The sequence below is a fragment of the Ochotona curzoniae genome, unplaced genomic scaffold (genome assembly GCF_017591425.1).
Source record: "Ochotona curzoniae isolate NIBS_2020 unplaced genomic scaffold, NIBS_Ocur_1.0 contig_3643, whole genome shotgun sequence".
Lineage (NCBI taxonomy): Eukaryota > Metazoa > Chordata > Mammalia > Lagomorpha > Ochotonidae > Ochotona > Ochotona curzoniae.
The window spans coordinates 1,309,135-1,324,091 of record NW_024465933.1 but is presented as its reverse complement, the minus strand read 5'-3'; the positions used below and the strand labels follow the sequence as shown (position 1 = coordinate 1,324,091).

At 39.9% G+C, this 14,957-nt stretch overlaps 1 protein-coding gene across 1 annotated transcript in view; it reads left to right on the top strand.

Moving 5' to 3' along the window:
• AP1S3 (adaptor related protein complex 1 subunit sigma 3) overlaps positions 1–14,674 on the top strand; it is a 60,909-nt gene extending 46,235 nt beyond the window's left edge. Inside the window, exons 3-5 of the mRNA XM_040982805.1 lie at positions 1,615–1,723; positions 9,997–10,134; positions 13,105–14,674. Coding sequence (XP_040838739.1) covers positions 1,615–1,723; positions 9,997–10,134; positions 13,105–13,140 — 283 coding nt within the window. The 3' untranslated portion in view covers positions 13,141–14,674. The remainder of the gene's footprint in view (positions 1–1,614; positions 1,724–9,996; positions 10,135–13,104) is intronic.
• The last annotated feature ends 283 nt before the right edge of the window (positions 14,675–14,957 follow it).

The window sequence follows — 14,957 nt, the reverse complement described above, 5'->3', positions numbered from 1 at the left end:
AGACTGATTTACCTGTGGTCTCATCATAAAATGAACATGGGGCCTCCGTTTCTTCACTAATTGAGGTTCCTTTCCAGTATGGTCTTACTATGGCAAACAGGTACAATAGAAAGTGTAAAGGTTTTAAAATTAGAAAAGGACTCCCAGTTATGGTGAGTCTGTGATGTACAACATAGTTTTTTCCCCCTTTGCTTTATTGTAAGCACAGGATTTATCTATCACTTATTTATTTAAAGCTTTTTCACTTTTTATTATTTTGTTTATTGGAAAGGCGGATATACAGAGAGGAGAGACAGAGAGGAAGATCTTCCATCCGATGATTCACTCCCCAAGTGAGCGCAACAGCTGATACTATGCTGATCCGAAGCCAGGAGCCTCTTCCAGGTCTCCCACGTGGGTGCAGGGTCCCAAAGCTTTGGGCCGTCCTCGACTGCTTTCCCGGGCCACAGGCAGGGAGCTGGAAGGGAAGTGGGGCTGCCGGGATTAGAACGGGCGTCCATATGGGATCCTGGGTGTGCAAGGCGAGGACCTTAACCACTGCGCCACTGCGCCGGGCCCATAAAGCTTTTTCATTTTTAACAGACTCAATGTAGTTCATAGAATTCTAAGAACACATTTTTTCCTCCCCACTCCTCCCTGCTAACATGGATTCTTAAACTGTTTGTTATTACTTAACAGTACTTAAACTAGGTGTCAATAGGACACATATGAACTGTGCAGGAAATACCCATGATTGTTTTAATGGCAGAAGATAATGGCAGTGAGATCTAATATTCTCAGTGTCATGGAGTGGCTGCATTTGCTAAGTAAACAAAATGTTTTCCTTTAGTTAAAAATGCTATGGGAAAATTCAGTTTAGTGTGATCCAGAAAGGAGGGGGACTATGCGCAACAAGTCGGTCTTACAACACTTATTACTCATATCAGCAGGTGAGTAAGCTGATCACACAGTTTAAACAGTTAGTCCCCATTATTAGCAATTAGTAGGGTTGGCATTCAAACACTCTTTCCAAATTTAAGATCACGATGCTTCTTACTGCACCTACTTGCAAATGGCAAGACTATTTTAGGAAGGGATCTGAATTTTTAGATGAGGAAAGAGAACTGAGAAGTCATTTTGCTAATGCGCTCCCAAGAAATTGGGATTCAGAACACAGCCCAGTTGGCTCTGCACACAGCATCACGCTGCAGCATCCACAGGGAGGATGTGTTCTTGCAGAGTGTGTTCAATGAGAAAGACTGGACACTTAAAGTAGTAAATGGTCAAGGGTCTGGGCTGAGCTCCTTCTGCTGGGTCCAGGTGAGAGCTTGACAAGTTGAGATGGGGGACATAGACAGAATGACTGAAATAGAGTGAGCTTTGAGAGCAGTGAGGGTAGACACCTCTGGGCACTAATCAGGGGTCCGGATACTCCACAACTGGCGAATGGCAGGGTGTCTGAACAGAGACTGTGATTTCGTATTTGGGGAGGGTATTGGATATGGTGATTAATGATTTCCTTATTGGATGGATCCAGCCCTTTGGGAGAAGGGGGTGACTTGGGATATGTATTGTGCAAAATTGTCTTCTGATTGTATGATCATCATATTTTTGCTTTTATTTTTTCCTTTTAAGGTATGCTAGTTTATATTTTTGCTGTGCAGTAGAAAATCAGGACAATGAGCTCTTGACGCTAGAGGTTGTGCATCGTTATGTGGAGTTGCTCGACAAATATTTTGGAAATGTAAGTGTTCTGGTCTTTTGGAATTAGACAGTCTGCGTCTCAGCTCTTATTTCAGATCCGTCTGTCATCACATTGCTTCTATCCTTCAATTATGAAATTGAAATTGTGTCTGTACTGAGAATCACGCTATTCCACTAGGATCACGTTATGAGGCTTTCTGCCATGTCCATATATTTCAGCAAGTGGAAGACCCAACACCTTGCAAGGCAGATGTATCTTTATCTGTAGGCCATGATTAATGAGACCTGGTACTGAGCCAGCATTTCATTGTGAAGCATTTCTTGGTATTTTCCCCGCTTATTTCTCATTGTTTTTTCTTCTATCTCCTCTTCATCTTTTCTCTCTCTCTCTCTCTCTCTTTTTCTTTTTTGGATATTGGATTTTTTTTTCCACCTAAGCTATAGAGAAAAAAATGCCAAGCAAACAAAATCCTTACATCCGCTCCATACACACCGCTCTACAGTAACCATTCTGCATGAAGAGCCGCGAGTCGCACCAGTTCAGCTGCCCCATTGTGTGGAGCCCTTTTCCTCCACAGCAGGTTGCAGTGTGGCTCTCATCTGTGCAGCTCCCAGCAAGTAAGAGTCACTGTTGAATCCTTCCTATGGTCAAGACCAGGGACCCTTCTTAGGTGTCTGCTGTCTTTACATCTGCAGCCCCGGTTCCTCACTCATGGTACCACTTACTTTAAATTCGCCCTTCTTCATTTTGTCATGCCACTGATTTCTGCTGCTTCTGTCTTGTTTCTGAAGGTCCCACCTTTGGTTTCCGTTTCTCTCTCCCCTTATGTGCCCTTCTTCTTTTGCTAGTGTCCTGTGTGTCTCGTAACTCTCCCCATTCCAGGTGACTCTTTACTTGGCTGATGATGGTTTTCACTGGGCTTCTCATGGGAAAGACTGGCCTCTCCTGACGACCTGTTTTGCCCTATGGTTAGAATCTTTTTTGTTCTAGGATCCTTCAGTGCAAAAGAACAGTGTTATTTCCATCCTTCTCTACCTGTTACTAGACCCTGCTTAGCACTTTTCATTTTGGGCTAAATTTCCCTTTTTTTTTTTTTTTTTAGGATTTACCTATTTATTTTGAAAGTTAGAATCAGAATTACTGGGTCTTAAGAGCACAGACCATCCCTCCAATCTTGTTACTTTTCTTTTATTATATTCCTGACTTAGCCAGGGCTCTAGTGGGGCAGAAGAGCCTTGTGGTACGTTTGACTGGTACAAGATGTACTGAGGTATCAGATGGCCATTTTCTCAAGGTCATGACTCGAGGCTCATTGGTTTACTTACTTCCATTTGGAGCCAGTGCTTGAGCAGATTGTAGCAGATATTACAGAAAACTTTAATCTGAAGAAATGAAACATTAGATTTAGAAAATGCTTTCTATTCAGCGAATTCACTTCTATATTCCCTTGTTCACTGAAGATTCCTGTGAAGTGGTTGCCAGGAAAATCTACTGCCAAAGGGTTGTCTGTGTTCTTTAATAGAATGAACAGTGACCACCATATTAGATCTTATCAGATTTGTTACAATACATTTCATAAACATGAGCAGTTGAACGTCTTCTAAAAGAACTTCCCACTTCTTTCCTTTTGTAGGTAATGTTATAGAATCAAAGTCGCTTCAGGCATTTCAGGTTGCTGATCTATATTTTATACAGAAGTAGTAAGAAATAGACTGGTTTTTGTCTTCCTCATCTGGTTTACCAAGTTTCTTTGCATTTTGAAGAGAAATTTGCGATGTATAGCAACATGATTTCAAACACGAGATGATTTAATTTAACGCTATTATTCAAATGCATTTGGACTTTCTGGTACTTTTAATTAATTTATTTATTTTTAAATAAGCTTCACACTTGGCCTTTTGCAAGGGCCTGAAGGAGTTTTTCTGAATTTGGAACTCTCTCCTATCTTGCCTTCTACTCTTGATTTTTGAACCCTGATTTGAACTGTTATGTTTTGAAGCCAACTTTAAGGATGTGAATTGTGGCTGAATTTCTGTCTCAATGTATATGAACACATTCAGCCAGGTATTTCAGAGCAAGTTGCTTCTCAAGAGAACTTGAATGACCTTCACCCATGCTCAGCCTGAGGAGAAACAGAATGAATTCTTATTTCCCTAGCATTCATTTTCCATCCTATTCTGGCACACTGTTAGAACCTCTATCATCATCATTAACTAAAATTTAATTCACTAAGAAATGCAATGAATCTTTTATTAAGCTAAGAGCAGCTAAGAGCAGTTCAAGGCTGTATACCCAGTAGCTATTCACTTCTTATTATTTAACAGAGCTCAGCAAAGCCTTCCTTCTGATTCTCACTGACATCATCTCAAGAATAATACACTTCTCTTTGGTTTTCTTTATCTCTTGTGTTGATATTAAAGATTTTTTGGAATTCTGTCATTTTTTTCTAAAGGAAGACTTTGTGCTGGGAAAATATTTGTGTTGGGAAATATTATCTTCTAAAGACAGATAAGTCAAAATCTATGACTACTGATTTATATTATTTTTTTTAAGTACTTTTCAATTCCAAGGAGATTTACACGGATCAACTAGTTAATCTTTCAATCTTTAGGAAGTAACACTGACCCCAATTTATAGAGCCTAGGAAGAAATTCCTCAAAGTCTCACAGAAAATAAGGGTATGCTTAGGATTTAGAAATCTGCCTTATTTTCCTGAGACTGTACTCTGATTTTTGGGATTTATTTGTTGTGTGGATGCTGTTGTTCCAGTGAGTTGTGGAGCTTGATTTAGGGAATTTTTGTTGTTGTAAAAGGAAGAGGACCGTGAGTCCTGGCAGATGTTGGGGTCAACCTGCTCCCAACAGGCCCATGACTTGAAGCTTGCCCCCAACCTCTATTTTACGTATATTAAAAATGACACTCAGAAAAGGTCAATGGAAATATCTACTTTGCTAATCTCATGAGGCTTCTGGGAGAGCTAAAAAATAAAGTGAATATGAATTTTGTAAAAGCCAATCATTGCTGTGTAGTCGTGCATTGTGTTGTAATTATTCTTATTTTATTTGTGAATCTATGGTTTTTGTGTGGTTTATTTTATTTTTCCTGCATGTAATGTGAAATGCGTTGCATTTCCTTTAGAACAGAATTGAGCAGGTAGGGGCAGCTGCTTCTCAGGCTCTAGCCAGAAGGATTTAGTTGGTGAAATGCCAAAAATAATCTCACGGCACTATGCATTCTGCCAGATGAGAAGACCTACAAATCAAATTGTAACAAGGCACAAGGCTAAGAAGTTTAAGATAGAGGATTTGTGTCTGCATTTATTTCAGAATCTAGATACATGAAAAAAAGAAGTAGATTAAAAACCCAGATATTTATTATTGCGGTAATGGTGAGGAATCCATAAGTATTTACAAAATGAGATGGCTTAGCCTCCTGAGCATCAAGATAATATTTTTCCTGTATTGCCTTCAGGAAGAGTCTTTGAACTATTTGAGTATTTAGACAATAGTGAAAGAAATGTGGATTTGGGTTAAGATTCCCGAGCATGTTTTCTTAATGTCAGATGGGGTTAGATTCAAAGAATAACCATAGAGTAGCACTTTAGAGTTTTACATCATTTGTGAAGATGCAATTGCTCATTTATAACAGTCTCTACCCTACTGGCAGTGCTTGTACATCTCTGAAGTTTCTAGAGACAGCAGCTGTGCATCGTGCTGTGTGTTTGTGTGTAGCTGTCTCTGTACCACCTTACCGATTCTTATCCCTTACTGGGTGTTAAGTTCCTAGCTCCATGGCTGTGGAGGACCCTGCATGCCTGGGGATGGGTTGCTGCTCTCTGAGTGGAGCAGAAGACATTCTTAGAGAACTTGTGTGTGTGTGTCAGCTTCGCTTTGCAGGATTCTGATGGCTGGTTTGTCTTAACAAGCCTCCTGTCTGTCTTGGATTCCCGGTGTGCGTCTGCCTTGACCTCTGATGTTCCAGGACTTTTGATACTCTAACTCCTGCCTTCTGCCACTTCTGAGCTCTGGTAACTGCTTATTTCTCCTAATTTCTTTAATGTGTATGAATGTCTGATTAACTGATTTCTTTTAAGTATGTAAAATCGTAAAACAGTGCATCACGCTCAGGTATCTTTCTAAACTTTTTTTTTTTAAATGGGACTGTACTATACATAATATTTTGCAACTTTTCTTCTTTATAAGTCGATCTTGAATCTCTTCCCATATCTGTCTGTATATATCTGCTTCATGTGTCTAAACTCTACACAGAATTCACATTCCTTAGTGGGAATATACAAAATCTAATTTAAACAATTCCCTTACTGGATGAACGCTGGGTTATATCCAATTGTTATAAGTGATGTCGTAACTTTAGTTGTTTATATATGTTTTTAAGTTCTAGTTCGAACACAATATGGAAATAAATTCCTCATGGACCTGTACATTCAAAATTGATAGATACTACACAATTGAACCCTCAGTAGTCTGTAAAATTTAGAACTTTTGCTAACAGTGAGTTTGAATACCTATTTGCCCAAATCATCACCAATATGATTTGCTCAAATCATCAGCAATGTTCTATATATTGGATATTAGCTCTTAATTTTCAGATGCACATCAACTTAGCTTGCATATCTGTAATTACTGGTAAGGTTGTACATTGTACAAGAGAACTACTGGACATTTCCATGTCTTGTGTTGTCTATGAATTGTTTCTTAACAGCCTTTCCTTTGTTTTGGTAATGTTTATCTCAAGGTTTTCAAGAATTCTTTTATGGATTCTATTCCCTTTCCATCTTTAAAGACTCTGCATATAAAAGAGTACAAATCGCATGGCAAGTAGGGTTAAAAGTGAGTTTATTCTGATTCAGAAAGTTTTGGAGTTCCTGTATATTTTTTCATGATGTATACTTTTCCATAACCGAAGAACGTATTGTGCCCAGCCTAGGCTGTAATTGTCAATGTCCAGCCCAAACTGTGCTCTGCTTCACCACGTTCTTACCTTGGGGAGCTCTGTTCCATGATCTTCCAGTTTCCTGGAATGAGAAATAAATGGCACAATTCATATGCAAGTGTAATTCCTTTCCTGAAAGCTTGTTCCTATGAGTGAAACCTACTGGTTCTGGGAAGTCCTAGGTTGTTTTTGTGTCCCAGTTAATGCTTTAAAAATTAAAATCTTTTTAAATTTGTAAACTGGTCACACACATATGTGTATGCATGCCTGTATGTACAGCCAGGTATGTATATACACATATATGTGCACACAAACCCATACATATGTGCAGATGCTTTAGGGAGAGGATTTATATGTGAGTGTATATGTATGCTTATTGTTGATTTAATGCTGTTTTCTAGCCAATGAAAAGCTTATAACCCTTGCAGTTGAGTTACATGCTTTCTGAACTGGCTATTTATTACATTTCTGTTACATTCACTTGTTGTATGTTTCTTCATTCAATCAAACCATGTTCCTTGTGGAATCTGCAAGTTTATTGGCCTAAATCCTAAATCAGTGCAGCCATTTTAAGGATATTGGCAACTATTTTATGTAAAGTGATAGCATTCAGTAGAACTGGGGATACCTGGGAAGCTGTTAATGCTTAGTGTGTTCAGAAATGAGACCTGAAGCACTGAAGACAAGGCCCTACCCTGTACTCACAATATGGGGAATGGGGCTGTGATGAGTGACCAGTAAGTGCGCATATCCTAATAGAAGATGCAAGTGCGAATCTAGTGCAAATGATAAGTCTGAATGGGGAACAGTCTGGTCAGTTGCTCTGCCCTTGACTTGAATTTGGCCTTGAAACTTACGCATTCATTCGGCCAGTAGAAGAGGAGGAACATTCTAGGAATTTCTGGAATGTGTAAAAGGTGAAGAAGGCATGTAAGAGCACAGAAAGATCATGGCGTGTGTGGCTATAGCATGGGGTGAGCACTGACCAAGAACCAGAGAGCAGGGCCCTGATTAGTTGTGAAGATTTCTGTATTCCTTGCTAAGGAATTAAAGTTTTTCCTGAACAGGAGAGGAAGAAGGTAAGCATTTTAGCAAAGTGTACGTGGTCAACGACCTTAAGTAGACACAAACCTCAGGCCAAAGGTCATTGTCATGGCCTAAAGAGAGCTGTTGCAGGGCCTGACCAGGGACTTATAAACCAAGAAGGGGAAAAGATTAGGGATTTAGAGGAATGCATGTGTAGAATTGGTGAGACCAAGGGCGAGTAGAATGGGGTGAGGAGTGAATTGAACTTTAGAATGTACTATTGAGCAATTAGATTTTCCAGAGTTGGGCATATGATGCAGGAGTTTAAGCTTTCACTCCTTACTGGAAGGCTGGTTCAAGTCTTAACTACTCCACTTTTAATCCTGCTCACTGCTAATGTGCCTGGGAAGCAGCAGATTATGTCTGAAGTTCTTAAATTCTTGATACCCACTTGGGAGAGCCACCAGAATGGAGCACCTGGCTCCTAGATTGAACCTGACCCAATCCCAGCTTTTGCAGCTATTTGGGAGAGTCATCAGAAGAATTCTCCCAACTCTTTCTGTCTTTCAATTAAGTATGGCTTCATCTACTAAACAAAATAAGAACCAAAGGGAAAAGAATGAGCTTGTTAGGAGTTTGGGGCATGGTGACATGAGGACCCTCCCAAATGAGATGTTTAGTTAGCAAAAGAAAATACTGATTTAGTGCCCCAATGGGTAATCAGGGCTGGACATGGAGTTTTGTTGAGCACCCTGGATTCTAGACACAGTTGTAGAAAGCCACTTGAACTATCAGGTGGACATGCGTATCACAAAGAGGAGAGCCTCTTTTGGGGGGCACCAATGACTAAGGAGAAGATGAGTCACTAGAATGTAATGAGATGTTTGTTCTGCTGAGTGATGCATCATGAGCACTCTGTAAGTCACTGTGGAGCCAATGCAAGATGGTAGAGAGCTAATTGGCAAGGGAGTTACAGGAGGAACTGCCAGATGTTGGGAGGAGAACAGGTGTTACATAGCATTACTGTAGCCAGAGGATCAAGAGGAAGGTACTTTCCATAGGCCAGACACTGGTGAAGAGTTAGCAAGTGCTGCTAACAGCAAATGTGGGGCAGGATTTGGAACCTTTAGTGGGCAGCTTCTTTTGGCTGATAGGGTCTGGAAGGTTTGGTCTGCAAAGGAAAGTCAGGGAGCAGGAGTTGAGGAGTAAACAGATAGAGGAAGGATAGTGCTTGGCAACTGTCTGGAAGGGTAATGAATTACAGGCAGTGGTCCAGGCACATGCTCACTTGAGCCCCAGACTCTGTCAGGGAGTGGTTCTGAATGTAACATCCCAGGTGCCTTAGTAAATCAGAAGCAGGGGCCGGGCCAGCAAGGTGTTTTATTGAGCCTCTGGGTGAGCCTGACTCATCTAGACTCTAAGGCTCAAGAACCTCTGGCCTGTGACATAATTCTGAGACTAAGCCGAGTTGAGCCAGTTTTCTCTTGAGTGATTTGCTAAGGGAGTCTTCATGGGTGGATCCAAGATTTACATCCCAGAGAGCAGAGAATCTGAGTTCCTCACTCACAGCTGAAAGCCAGCTGGCTCTCAGCTCTGTGTAGGCAGAAGTAAAGGCTGAGTGGCCTTGTTCCTCCACTGAGGGCTGGGGGTCTTATTGCAATATACAACATCACTATATATTCATGCATTGTATAGAGAATTACATATATTTTAGTGTTTTAAAAACCTTATCTATTTATTTGAAAGGTGGAGTTAGAGGGAGATGACAGAGGCAGGGAGGAAGAGAAAGAGAGATATTCCAATTTTAGTATATGTGCTGCCGAAGTGAGCACAGAGAGAGATCTTTATGCCCCAAATGGCTAAAATGGTGAGCCACACCATGGCACTGGTCCACCAAGATTGATTTTGTTTTATTTGAAATGTATAGTGGCAGAAAGAGAGAGAGGGAGAGCGCGTTACAACGGCATCCTCTGCATCAGGCTGCAGCCAGGGATCCAGAACACCACGTAGGTCTTCTACTTGCATGACAAGGGTCGAGCGTAGGTCTTCCACTTGCATGACAAGGGTCCAGCGTTTGGGCTGTCTTTTTGTTTTCTCCCAAGACATTTTTAAAGAACATGGAGAAGCTGGAACAAGAACTTGTAGTCTGGTGGCTGGTATGGGATGCCTGCCTGCATTACAAGCCAGTGTAACCTGGTATGTCATAATGCTGGCCCCCATCAGATATTTTGGTCTTTTATGTGGCGTATGGATGTAAACCTGTGAAACTCGAAATCCTGCAAAATGTTTCTTCAGATGTAAGTTTCTCAAAATGTTTATTTTTGTCCTACCAGGTCTGTGAGCTGGATATCATCTTTAATTTTGAGAAGGCGTATTTCATCCTTGATGAGTTTATCATAGGTGGAGAAGTGCAGGAGACATCCAAGAAAGTTGTTGTCAAAGCCATTGAAGACTCTGACATGTTACAGGAGGTTAGTACAGTTTCCACACATGTCAAGGGGGAATGTGCTCATGATGGTATAACTACCCCATTTTACAGATAAGTCAACTAGACTTTGAGAGGTTAAATGACGTGTTATTCAATGGCACACAACTAGCAAGTGTGGAATGGGGACTGGGACAGAGGAAGCTGGCTTCTAGAGTCTGAATGTTTGGGTGAGATTTTTACTGTGAGGCTATGTCCCTGTCAAGAAGAGATCAACTGCCGGTGCTATTGTTTTTAAGAATAACTTGATGAGATATATAAACAGACTTTCATTAAAATGTCTGTGTTCTGCTAGGAAAGGAGATGAGCAGTACACAATGACTTTATTTGCCAGCAATATTAGAGCTTTATTATTGAAGATGGCATTTATCATTTTAATGAAAATTTCTTGTGCCCCTGGGTAAGGTTGTATGCATGTTCCTGTTTGTATAAATAAAGTGGCTTGCTTGCAGAGGTTTTAAAAAAAAAAAAAAAAAGAACGAGTCCCGAACCATCTGTTTTGTACAGCTCCTGACTCTCTGTGGTACTTATTTAAAAACAAAACAAAACAAACAAAACCACAAGACTTTGAGAAAGCAGCCCAGGTTTGCACCACGCCTGATCAGGGCTTAGCTACGTTTTCTCCTCTGTCTACCCACAGACACTGTGAAAGAGCATGAGTGCTAACCCCTGACCTTTACCATTCCAAATAAAAGTGATCCATCCAGCTCCAGTGCGCGCTCTCTCTCTCTCTGTCTTGGGTTTGGCTTGTTCTATCACTTCTTGTTACTTCTTTCCATCCCCTAACTGAGCCTTTCCACCCTCCTATCTTGGAGCATCAGTTCAGAAGAATCCAGACCGTGATAAAGTCCTATTCTGAAGTTACAGTCACTCTGCATGCTCTTTGAAAACAAGAGGCCAAGTTCGGGCAAGTTCGAGGTCTGATTCCTCAGTAACTGCTTTGGCACATCTTGGAGCTGCTGACTTGCTCTCACCCATCAAGAGGAGTGGTCCTCACGTGGCTGGTCCTGGAGACTCTGTGGGAGCAGGAGTGATAGACAGTAGCTCCTTGTGCCCACTAGGAGGCCAGTGCATTTAATCATTCATTCCCTGAGATGTTCTCACTTCAACAAACGCATTTAAACTTTCTCTGAGTTACTTGGCTCTCTCCAAATGCCACCGGAAGGGGATTTTACAAGGTACTCGAGAAAACAGTGGTTTGGAAATTCCACAGAACAGCATTTCTTAAAATATACCAGGATGGAGAGGTAGGCAGTAGAGGATGGAGATTATAATTTGATCCTCAGGATCCTTAATGTGGAAACTCCGTGGAGGAGAAGCAGACTTTTAACAGTCTGTGACACCTTAATAATTAAAGCTCCCTGAATCGGGGCAAACACACACGTAAGTCTGCTGCTTTTAGTTGTGTTTAAATCCAGGAAGCAGGTGATTCAAGAGTGAACTCCTTCATACTTCACACCAGTTGGTAGTTTATTTCACTGGTGACTGAAGGGAAGGTCTCAAGGGGCCCAACATTTAGCCTTTTGTTCCTGGTAGAGAGCAGGCAATGTCAGGGTTGCCCTCCCCTGTTGAATTAACATTTGCCAGTTAGAGAATAAACATTTTCTATCAGGATATTTTGAGCCGTAGAACTCTCATTGGAAAAGTCAATGAACATTTGGGGAAATGTATTTAAAAAAAAACTGACCTTGTGTATCTTGTCTGCTTCAGATTAGTCGGAGTGGACAGGTGAAAATAATGTAACTGCACAAAACAAAAGAATTACTGCCCTTTCCTTCCTGTATGTGGATCTAAATGCTGTCGTGACTCATTTTGACATTTTTTAACTTTTAGAACAATTGTAAACTTTAAAGTAGCCTTTGGGGCTTTCTCCAACCCCTAACTAAATAAAATTTCTTAGAATATTAAGAAATATGGGGACCAACATTGTGGTACAGTGAGCTAATCCATCACCTGCGAGGCTATCAATCCATTTGGCGAGTCAGTTTGAGTTCTAGCTGCTGTACTTCTGATCCAGTTCCCTGTTGGTATATATGGGGAAGCAGTGGCTGATGGCCCAAGTTGTGGGGCCTACCACCCTGGTAGGAGATCAGGGTGCAGTCCCTGGCTCCTGGCTTTAGTCTAGTCCACCTCTGCTATTGGAGCCACTTAGGAAGTGAGCCAGCAGATGGAAGATCTCTTTCTCTGTCTGTTCCCCATGACCCCCACCATCACTCTGCCTTTCAAGTTAATACAAATAAATATTAAATTTAAAAAATATTAAAACAATTTTTAAAGCTATCCTCACTAATTTAGTATGATGACACATACTGTCACATCTCCAGATAATCAAAGCGTATTCTAGAGCTAGCTTTTGAACATAGGAAAATGAAAGCATGGTTTGGTTGGTTGAGGGTGACCTGTTTGGTGTTTTTGTAGAGAGAATATAGGAAGTCCATCCATCTTGTGTGCTACTCAAGTTTAATTCTGCTGACATTTATGAGGCCGTTCAAGTATGTTTTAACAAGTGCTGGAAAAAAAAAATCTGGCTTTGGAGTATGTTAACAAACTTGGTAATTAATGAAGAGGCTGAGGAAATGTAATTGTAAATTGAACCCTTCTTGGGACAAGAGCCTTTTCAAAAATCATGGAAGGGGATTTCAACATTACGGTGTGTATCTTTTAATCTACCTGAGAGCTGTTGGTTGGAGCTTTCTCTTCCTAGACATATGTTTTGTGATCAAGTCCAGCTTTTCCTTAATAGATAGTTCTGTAGTTCCAGCTGTATGGTTGAGTATACAAATTATGTTAAGCTTTGAACCCTCGTTCCCAATGAACATGTAAGAGTTGATGTCCATTTATACATTTGAAAGTTTCTTATAAAGTGTTAAAAGTTAAAAGACTGAACAAAATATTGCAGTTTGCTAAAGGATGTGGTTTAAAAAGAAGACTGTTCTAATTTGCTGTTCTCTTTCAGACCATGGAAGAATACATGAACAAGCCAACATTTTAACTGCATGGTTACTGGAAGGTTTGGAGTGCTACATCTTGTGAACTTCCTGAAGAAACACCTTTTATCCAGTCTTTTCACAGAGCCCATGGCAGCATGCCAAATGCATAACTTGAAGGGATTCTTATTAACCAGCAAAATCTTGAAGTTGTCATTCATAATATACTTACAATACTGTAAGTCTGTATTATATTATATGTGAGTACTTTGGTTCTGGATGTTTAACTGTCATGTAACCTAATGGACTGCACCATTTTAACTCCATGTGCTGTTTGTCAGATAATTTTGGGAAATGATTGCAATCTGTTCTGGTGCCTCTCATCCTCATCTGACAGGTTGCAAAGCATGTGGTTATAATCCATGACTTTGAATGTGAAATTCATCTTATATCACTAATGTTTCCAAATGTTTAGTTTTTAAAATTGTATACTCATTCAAATCTATGTTAATAGGTTGGAGCTCACACATAATGTTAGAGAATTTTATAACTGTTAATGATACTCTGATTCCAGTCCAGATACAATGTATCTGTGTATAATATCCTGGAATTCACTTTTTTTTTTTTTTTTTTTACAATTGAAACTAAGGAAAAAACCAAAATAGTATAGAACTTAATGTTTCTGAGCAGTTAGGGGCTACAATCTAGCAGAGATTTTATTTTAGCTTTTTACTGAATATTAAGGATATTTTAATATGGTTACATTTTCTACAAGCTATATATTTATTAAGGCTTTAAGACATACAGTGTCTATGACATCCCTTATTATATAAAATAGTATGATAAGGATGAATGACATAACAATAATTATTATTGCTACCACTATTTTTAAAGATCCCCAGGCAATTTTAGTTGCTTGAGGGATTTTATTGCAAATATGTTGTCATATATGTTCAATGTATCTGAAGATGATTTTTTTAAAGCATTGACTATTCCTGCAATTGTGTGGTTGCTGCCTTGCCCTTTTGATAACTGCCTTCCTGCTCCCTGTCTTAAAGAAAATATTTGCTGCTGACCATTACTGCTGTGAATATGTCACATTTGTGCTTCCCGGAATGACAATTCTGTGTAAGTGGATACTGAATGTGATCAGACATATCATGGAGAAATTGCTTGTGCTGCTCCATGTGCCTCTTTTCAATGTAAATGTTAAGGTCAAGTATCATTTATCTTGGAGTGGGAAGGGACCCTCTGACATCCTCTGGCACTTTATAAAAAGGAGAGTGTGCTAGCTCTTGAATACTGTAGCAGATCCCATGTGTATACCTATGAAAAAGTGATGGTAAAAGGTTCATTTCAGCAGACATAGGTGGGGGAAAATGACCGAACGACAACAGAGCAGAGGAGAAGATCAGCCAATTTCTCAAAGTTATCATTTTTCAAAGAAAGTAATTCTAATCAGTAGATGGAGTAACCAGTGGATTTTTGACATGTATATTTTCCAGAAATTAATGATATAATTTACAATCATGGAAGAAGGCTGAAGTTTAATTTTGATTGACTTGGTTTTGTGATTACCTTTTTTGTATTTAAAAAAGTTTTTTTTTTTTTTTTTTAAGATGATAGAACTTTTCAAGACAGCTTGTAAAGGTTACTTCATGTAAATCCACTGCAAGTTTTCTGTTTCTTTCACGTTTTCTGCCATTTTGAATAAAAGTATATATTGAGCCTCATTCAAACGTACTGTGCGTATGGTGGATGATTTCATATTGGACCCTACTAACTACGCACAGGGATTCTCCAAATTCTTCATGTCAGTGTCTTATATAGGAGAGCATTGCGCCTGTGTGGAATACTGGGGTAAAGTCAGGGGACTTGGGGA